Below are 9681 nucleotides of genomic sequence, written 5' to 3'. Positions count from 1 at the left end.
TGACTTCTTTTTAAAACATAAATATGTGTTGATCTAAACCATTCCATTGCAACTCTATCTTTATGTTTAGGGTAAAGCTTGGCCAAAGTCTTTTGCAGCGACCAACAGCTTTTATTACAGTGTTGTCCTGTATTTACCAGCTCCATCCATATTCCAACTCTGTCTAGCTTTCCTGTCCATTCTAAAGTAAAAAATCCCTTCAACGTTTATGGAGGTGTGTTCAGGGTAACATACAGCGTTAGTTTTCCCTCACACATGCTTTACGTGGAGCTCTTAAAGTTCCATTAAAGCTGAAGTAGGTAACTTATGTAAAAATTGATTCATTATAAATCTGCTAAAACTGTCACTATGTCCTGTCAGTAAAATAGGAGACAGATAATCTGTGAAAAAATCAAGCTTCTCTGGCTCCTCCCAGTGGTCAGGTCATAATGCCATTTGCAGAAACACTCCGCCCCCGGTCAGAAACATCCAATCAGAGCCAGGAGGAATGTATGGCTCTGATTGGTTGTTAGCAGTGTCAGTCAGGCTGGTGTACACTGCTAACAAAGAAAACAAAGACAGGTAGAGAGAAGAAGACCAATGATGAAAAGAAAGAGTTGGCCTAAACCTGTAATAAAATGCTGCCGTTGGGCAAAGGGTGGACTTTTCTGGCTTTCTTTCATTAAAAGCTTTTTTCTTGCCACTCTTTTATTCAGGCTAGATTTGTGGAGTGCAGCTTCTCTGTAAAAAATCTTCCACCAAATCTGTGGTTCCTGCAGCTCCTCCAGAGTTACCATGAGCATTTTATCTTGCCTGCTACACTGATTAATCCCAGTCCCACAGCCTTTAATCTAGGTGGACTTTTTTCTGTTGCTATATTTTATCTTTATTTCCAGACTGGTGGTTCAACAATGCTACATTAGATGTACTTTTATGATTTTGAAAACTGTTTCTCATTTTCATCCCACATTACAGTTATATGTTAATTTGTGTTGGGCAGACAAATATCATAAAAAAATAATATACATCAAAAAATGTTCCTATGACCTCACAAAATGTAAAACATGTCAAAGGGTGTGAAACGTACAAGAATAAGAGTGAGCCTATCTATTCCCTCTTTTCTGAACTGAATTTCTCATTCCCTTGTCCTCCCAGAACAGAATCCGGGAAAAAAATCTACAATTATGTCACAAATAACAAACATATGCCAAGTTCCTCTCAATTCCCAAAGTGGGGCAGCATTATCACAGGGATCGAGGCAACTGAAGCCCACTTCAAGCACAGTTTGTAGAGGAGATAACGTGGAAAAGTACCCACCAGATCGTGAATTCGTGAAGTCTTCACCACTGAACGAGTAAAAGCCCATAGCTCGTCAACAGGAGATCTCAAACCATTTCTCTGACACAAAGGCCACAGGAATCAGTTGTCTTTCAGTGGGGGACGGCCTGTTGGGTAAAACGAATGCAGTTAGAACATTGAGCTGATTAAAGTTGAAGAGAATGGAATATGGAGCAGAGGCATTTTTTTTTTACCCCAGAGACTTTTACTGTGTGTCCTCTAAGGTCTAATTATGCTCCTAGTTAGCCTTCAATGCCACTGTCAACAGCATAATGTTGTCACATACAGATACTTAATAAAGCTGCTTGAGTCATCAGCAGTGTCCCTGTTAAATCTGTAAAATAAAGCCGTAAAAATGCTTTCAGTGACTTGTGATGATTATATATAAGCAGTAAATAAGACATTCCTAGCCTCACTGCCAAATGTTAATTTGTCATCGTTGTCGGTCTTTTACCTCAGGGCTTCACATTTCTTCACCCTGACAGTAAAAACTGTCAATATACAACTAATTTAATGTCTCATCATCCACATAATGGCTGCATCAGGGATACATCATCAGATCCAAAGAGGACACCTTTCAATTATTTAATCATCTTCTGTGATATGGAAATTACATAAGAGTACAAACATGTTGTTAAAACATTTAAACATTTCAGAAACTGTCAGAAAAAGGGAGTGAAGAAAATTTTCTTTTGCCCTGGACTTACAAACCAAATCATTACAAAAGCAAGAAAAATCAATCCCAACATGCTTTTGGAGAGAAGCTTGAATGTGCTGAGGCACAGAACTCAGCGGAGTCTCAGGAAGATGGATGAAGATCGATATCATACAAATAATGATAAAGATTAGATTTTACCAAAGAATGAGCCACCAAATTAACCAGAATGTGGGCAGGAGAAGAATATACTAGCAGGGGAAAAAATTTGATTATCTGTGATTTTGTTTACAATTCATTCTACTAAACCTGTTTGGTTTTCCATTATTTTTATTCTTTATAGTTTAACAAGTAAACTATTCGTGGAGCAAAACAAATTATCTCCTCATTTAGCTGTGCTCTTCAGCATGCACCACCACCTTTACAATGAATTGCCTCCTCTTGTATAGAAAAACATAAACAAATACATAGCAAAACTTTACAATGCAAGTTTGAGGAAATATTAAAACTTTAATTTGAACACATTTATGCAGTACAGACAAATATCCTTCCTACAAATACAGTTTCTAACTACCAGTCCACTCATCAGTGCTATCAACACTTTGTCCATCTCCCTTTCACACACAGATCAGTGGTAGGTTTTCTCCTTTAGTATCTCATGAGGTTGGAGCATACAGAGACAGGGACTTTGACCTTTGTACACAATCTCTCCAGAGCATCCAACGTCTGGTGCCTGTATTCACAAATATTCCTAAAGGCTGGTTTATATGGCAGGATTTTTAGCCCGATTTTCGACCCGATCTCCCTTTTACGAGAGGTGCAGATTATTGGTGTGTCTCTTAAAATATCCTGAGAATATCCTGGCGTGTTAAGAATGATTGGGTCCACTCGGTAGAACGTCGGGACCGCTCCGACCTCAAATTGTGGTATTTAAAATATTCGATTGTTTTGTCCCGATATCCTATTGTGTGGTTTCGCTCGAGGACAAACGAGCACATAGCCTGTTGAATGTGACTTGTAGCCAATCAGAAGGTGAGGTGAGGGATTCCCCGAGAGAGAAAACACTCCCCAACTCGCCTCCATTTCATAGTGCAGAAAGCGTAGAGCCCCCGGTCGCGTTGTCTCCGCTTCTTTAACCAATGGCTTTTCTTTTCGTTATGTTTTTTTCTACGTTAAAATCAGTCCACAAACTATTGCCATTATTCTTCCTGGTCGTCCATGTTTATTTCTCTGAAAACACGCTTGATCTTGAGAGGACTCAAAAGATTTACCGTCTGATATCGAATAATCTTAAACCAAATCTGTTTGTGTGTTGTGTTGAGCTTATCATCTGACCGGACACCACACACTGTACAAACAAACATGTTTTATCTAACATTTTTTATTGTTACGTGTGATGTCTGTCAGGCTTTGAAAATCTGCTGACTGTGTGTGTTGTCATCTGAACCTCCCATGTGAACCACCCTTTAGACTAAGAGTAGCTCTTAGTGATGTCATTGTAGGAAAAAATCTTAGAATTTCCCGAATTATAAGATCGATCTTACAATTTTACCTCAGTAAGACAAAAGTTATTTAAAAAGCATCTTAAGGCTTAAGAGAGATCCTTAAGTGACAAAATATTAGTAGTGAGGAGGACTTTTAGCAAGCTAAAGAATGTCTTAAGCAGGGAAGAGGGTGGAAACAGAGATAGCTGATTGGCTTGAAATGTCTCCACTTTTTATTTATGGTTATTCAATATTTTTCCAATTTATTCATCCTCAATAAAATTGCGTATCTAGAGCTATGCCTCTAACCCTTTGGGCTGGTGAAACTAATTAATTTCCCTCTATGTGAATGATAAGGTTTATCTTGTCTAAATATTATAATTGTATGATTGTTAAAAAAAACTTTCAGTGCTCAGTTCATCCACTCTTTAGGTGGAGGATCAGCCAATCAGCTCTATGTTTCCACCATCTTCCCTGCCTAAGACACTTTTAGGCTCACTAAAAGTCCTCCTCACTACTCCTAACATTTTGTCATTTTAGGAGCTCTCTTAAGGCTTTAGATGCTTTGCGAATAACTTTTATCTTACTGTGGTAAAATTCTAAGAAAAAAATTAGAGTTTGGGAAATTCTAAGATTTTTTCCTGAAATGACGTCACTAAGAGCTACTTTTTGTCTCAGGTTTCTTATCTAAATATTATAATTTTATGATTGTTAAAAAATATGTCAATATGGTATTTTAAAGCTTTAGTGATGCAAATCACTCTAACCAGGTCCCAAAGACCTTTGGAAAAGAAACATACCCCTTACTACACTTAATGGAATGCCTGAGGTGCTTTTCCTCCTATTGGGCCTTTGTTTCCCAATGGACACACATGAAAAATTTTGATGTTCACTTGTAAACTCATCTGACAAAAGCACATGATTTGAGTCAAAGTTGAAAACGGGTTCAGCAAACTTTAGATTTACGTATGTAGGACAGTAGGACAAAAAAGCCCTTTTCCTGGTATGTCTCCTAAACATAATGGCTGGCATGTAGATGATGTCTAATAGTCGACACGGTGATTTAGTGACCCCTAAGATGTCACTCTTTACTGTAGAAAAGAAAAAAATAGCCTCTGTCTCACATCAGTGTAGTCAGAGGGAGTCATGCATTACTATTAAAACCAAAATATTCCTGTCAAAAATACACTCTATTTAACCTTAAAAATTGAGCATGAATGAAGAAAAACTTAATATACATTCATTTTATGAGGAAATCAAGTAAAATCCAGGCCAGTACTTTTGCCTTTATTTTGTAAATCTTTTCTTACATAAAAAATGATTAAGAATAACTTAGTTTGAGGTTATACTAACTGAAGATGGATTTAATTTAAGGTGCCTCTAGCAGGTGCCAGTAATTCTGGAGGTTGTTGTACTTACATCACCCTTGAGACACCACAGCCCAACAACACTAATGAATGATAATTTATTAAGTGCATTGAACATTATTTCTGACAAGCAGAAGAACTATTTCCAACTTCCATTTAGTCATTCCTCCACCATCATACCTGTTGCCATTGTACGCCGTCTTGTAGACAGGCGTCTGCTGGATCATCTCATCGGTGTAGATGGGCACGGCAGTTCGTACACACTCATGCGAGCACTGCAGGCTGTCATTGTAGGCAGTGAAGATATCCACTTTGCTGGGAACACGGGCCGGGGTGAAGTCTGTCAGGTTCTGGCAGCTTTCCTCCTGCTGGTGGATCTTTCTCTGATGGCTATTGTGGCGGCCATTTCCAGACTGCGCACAGCTACAAAAACACGCACCAAAGACAAGAAACAAACATAAAATCATACCTTGCACCTATGACTAAGCTAGTAAGATTCTGAATAGTAGATACAGAACTGCAGACAAGGTGCTGTGAATGAAAAGTAAAGGAATCTTTCCTACCAGTTTTTAAGGACAAGTGTTGTGATCAAGGCTGCGATCACCATGATGAGAGACACAGTGATTGTGATAATCTGGTGAACTGCCAAACCTGCAAGAAAAACACACATAAACAAAGAAATTGCAGTGATTTGCAGAGAAAATTGTTCCTTTAAAGTAATCTAGACCACCTTTTGGTTTTTCACAAGCTGCTTACTCAAAAAGGGAAGGATTCTGAACAAATATGGTTTCCTACAGTAATATAATATATCTTGAATTTTTTTAAGCAATCAAACTCAAATAAATTTTCCTACAAAGGTTCCCCACTGTGATCTTCGTCATTCTTTAACATTATACACCTCAAAGTAAGTAGGTTCTGCCCGAAGGCTTTCATTTATGTGTGGAATAGAAGCAAATTTTTTGATCCGATATATCAAATGAAATGTCTGATCAAAAGCAGAGCCTGAAAGGTAATCTGAGTTCTTTGAAAAGGGTGACAGATTGAGGAGGCAGCAAGGAAGCGAAAATAATTGATCTTTGGGGAGTTTGAGGAAGACAACAGGGAAATTTAATCTAAAGAAAAAGGCAAAACATCATGGAAAATATGGTTTCATATTCTGCAACAAAACTGTGGCTGTGCTAATTTTGCTTGAATCAAATCCTTCTTTAGATTCTGTTCTGTATTCCTCTAAACACTGGGCTGATTTTATCCAGTTCTGGCTTTGTTTCCCAAATGAAGTCAGGTGGGTCAGATGCAGTTGCTTCATTAGAGCCATCTTTCTGCAAAGACACATAGTCACCCAAACTATTATAACAAGTAAAATATAAAAACAAATGCTATAAATGCTGTTAGACAGTATTATTCAAGTGTTAAGGGTTAGAAGAATTTAGGCTTAATCTTTATCTCCCTCAGATTCTCTATCAGATGGAAGTTGGGGTTTTAGCCTGACCACTGCAAAAAGTTAATAGTATTTCCAGTCAGAAGAAATATGTTTGTAAAATAAAAAATAATAAAATTTGGAACTAAATATGACTGGGGGTATAAATAATTTTAACTCACTGGTCTAACCCAGTGAAATCAGTGGTTTAGCACAAAAGGAATATGTCAATACTAGATGCTAGCATTCAATTCACAATCAAGGTTAGATTTGTTGTTTTTTTTTAGAAATGTTAGCCCATTTGCAAAGAGTTTATAACATCATTTGGCATTGTTTAACTGCTGTTTCAGTCAAAAACCCCTTGTCATCTGCTCACTGAGTGCTGAGCACCCCTAAAGGTTAGATCCTAGAATCACGCTACTCTAAACTATCCATCCATTCATCCATTATCCTAAACTAATCCAGATCAAATCAGCTGTGCAGCCCCACGTCACAGCCCTGAGTTAGCACATGGTGAAGAAGGAGTAAATTATCTTGACTTATATACATCAGGCAATAGCATTTTTAATTACTGTAAATATAAAGGCTTCTTATTTTACTATCTGAAGTCAAGTTGAGTAAGAAAAAGGAAACTGTGGTCTCCCCACATCATTATTTATTTCAAAAACAATTACAAAATCCAACAATCTTACACACTGCTATCATTCAGATCTCATGATTATAGTTCTGCTATGCTAAACATACATACAGCAAAAGGCCATAAATGTAGCCTACTACCCAAAGTTGCACAATTTAAACTTTTTCTTATGCTAAAATGCACAAGAACATCAAAAGTCCGTTTTCTTTATTTTTCTCTCTTTTCAGACTATAAAGTGAGATCTCTCTCCTTTTTTATCAAAGGCAGTTATCCACCAATACAACTTTGTAGGACGTGTTTAAAGTGAGGATTAGTTCAGGACCAATGCACTGTACTTTAAGGTGTATTTGTGTGGGTGAGTGATAGAGCATGAGAGCAAATAGGGCAGAATGACACACTGCAGCAGGTGACATACTGCAAGGGGACAAAATATATAAATAAAAAGAAAAGCTGTTATGATGAAAATGCCCATGTGGTCCTTATACACCTCACCTCTCCATCAGCCAGCTGCCTAGCTGCTGATCCAAGCCAATTTGTCTTCTGAAAATACTCAAAAGGAAGTGCTACTCATTGCTTTTGGAAAAGAACACAACTTCTCTCCTGCTTCCCTGCCACCTGGATAGTCTCCTCTCAAACAATAAACTTCTGTGGGCAGGAGTTTTTGGAAAAATCAGATCAGGTCAAGCTAGGATTAATGATATCTCCGACTGGCTGTGGGAAGCCTCACCTTCCCAGTGCAATCAAGTCCCTCGCCGTCCCTCGCCGTGACAAAGGCACATTTAGTTCTCTGACACACCATTTGCATTTTCAACAACCCACTCATCTCTCCCCTCCATATCCCTCTCTGTCTATGTCCATGTGATGTTGGAGCTGGAAAATTCTGGCTATAAATGAGCATCTGTTTTTCTGAGCTCAATCAAAAGAGGTGTCCACTGATGAGAATAGCTTTGCCTTTCGTTGATGTCAAATTGAAAAAGGGAAGCCTTCCACTTGGTAGATTTTAAATCAAAAACTGGACTCATTACATTTGCCCTGTAAAACTCTAACTGATTAAAACACATCATAAGGCTGAATTAGTTTCTGCTCCTAGCCTGCAATTGAGGCCACTCTATTAATTTTGATAAGAGAAAGCTGACTGACACAGCTGGTAAACAAGAACATTTTGTTTGCAGTTTAGTCAGGGTACTTAAGTCAGAGTAGATCATTAAGAGTTACATCAGGATGCCATTTCGTGCTAAAATATGCATACAATCTCTGCACAGTCCTTTAATGAAACAAATGAAGCCAAAAATGTGAGCCTCAGCAACACAAACACAATGTTAGGTCTCTCATAACCCAGTTTTCAAGACACAGTATTGCAAGGTTCTTAGATGGCAGAGCACAGCGTTCACCAATCTAGGTCAACGGACCAGTTCTGTTTTCCTCCACAACTACCAGTTGGAGGGAGAAAAATCTGGCCAGTGGATCTAAAAGGAATTTCGTCCTACTAGGAAATTTGAGAAATATCCTTTGGCATGCACCTTACTTTAAAAATACCAAAAAAATTGTTTTTTGGTTCAATGACGATCAAAAATAGAGAGATACATACATCTCCTTTTTGGTCTCCCTGTAGGCCTCCTGAACCAATGTACTCACTACCCCTCCTCTATATATATGTTCAAACCATCTCAGTCTGGTCTCTCTGGCTTTATCTTCAATACAACTAATGAGGTACTCGTTCCTGATTCTATCCATCCTGGTCACTCCTAAAGAGAACCTTAACATCTTCATGTCTGTTACCTCCAGTATCAGTATCACTTTATTGTGTCCCCTTAGGGAAATTCTCCTTACAGCAAGGTGGAACAAGAAAACATAGACATTACCAGCGCACACAGAAACAATCACATATGAATTTAATTTGTAAATTTTAATCAAAATCCAGTAAGCATCCATGTACGAGGATCAATTAAAACAGGCTGAACAACAAATCAAACCTGATAAACTTTAAGATTTATCTGAATGATGGCCTTGCTGGCAAAAACGTTTTTCCATCTGTTTGTACTTGATTTGGGATGCCTAAATCTCCACCCGAATGGTAGTAGCTTGAATTCACTATGAAGTGGGTGATTTGAAGAATGAATTATGTGTTCTGTCTTTTGTGGGACTCTTTTTTTTTAAAAAAAAAAGGTTTCTTCGAAATTGGTTAATCTCACTCCAATAATTTTGTCACCAATTTTTACAATTTTCTGCTGACATACTGCCAAACCAGGTGATAAAAGCGAACATATTTACTCAGAGAATTGTTGAAAATGGTGATCAACATTTTACACACTCCAAACTTATTTAATTTATGTAAGAAGTGGAGTATTTGGTGAGCTTTTTTACTAACCTTTTCTGCATTTTCACTCAATGTCAGCTTGTTGTCGATGACAACTCCTAGACATTTTTAATGTCTTTGGTTTTAGAGACATTTAATGTCAAATAGGAATTATCACACCGCAAAATGAAATCCTCCACTCCCTGACCAAGTGAGTCCAGCTCTGTCTCATATCTCTTCCACTGTCTCTAAACCTTAGAACATAGCTGGTATCACCCCCATGTGGTTCACCTTTGCTTTCATTCTTGCTGATGCTGTTTATATCACACAACAAACTCTTTTCTCCACCAGTTCCAACCTACGTGAACACATTTCTTTGCCTCTTTTCTACACTCACTGTTGCTGTGGACTACAGACCCTAAGTACATAAAGTCCATCACATTCTTTAGTTCTGCTTCATGTAACCTCATGGTTCTACTTGGGTCCCTCTCATTCACACAAATGTATT

General features: G+C 38.0%; 1 protein-coding gene across 1 annotated transcript in view; it reads right to left on the bottom strand.

Moving 5' to 3' along the window:
• The window catches only part of ajap1 (adherens junctions associated protein 1), a 70300-nt gene that overhangs the window by 6521 nt on the left and 54098 nt on the right, over positions 1–9681 (bottom strand). The window contains exons 3-5 of the mRNA XM_012866737.3: positions 5387–5474; positions 5004–5246; positions 1297–1424 (exon numbers count right to left, since the gene is read on the bottom strand). Of these exons, the coding sequence (XP_012722191.2) occupies positions 1352–1424; positions 5004–5246; positions 5387–5474 (404 nt within the window). The 3' untranslated portion in view covers positions 1297–1351. The remainder of the gene's footprint in view (positions 1–1296; positions 1425–5003; positions 5247–5386; positions 5475–9681) is intronic.

Source organism: Fundulus heteroclitus, chromosome 1 (genome assembly GCF_011125445.2).
Source record: "Fundulus heteroclitus isolate FHET01 chromosome 1, MU-UCD_Fhet_4.1, whole genome shotgun sequence".
Lineage (NCBI taxonomy): Eukaryota > Metazoa > Chordata > Actinopteri > Cyprinodontiformes > Fundulidae > Fundulus > Fundulus heteroclitus.
Note: the sequence above shows the minus strand (reverse complement) of the source record. Positions and strands in the feature narration are given on the sequence as shown.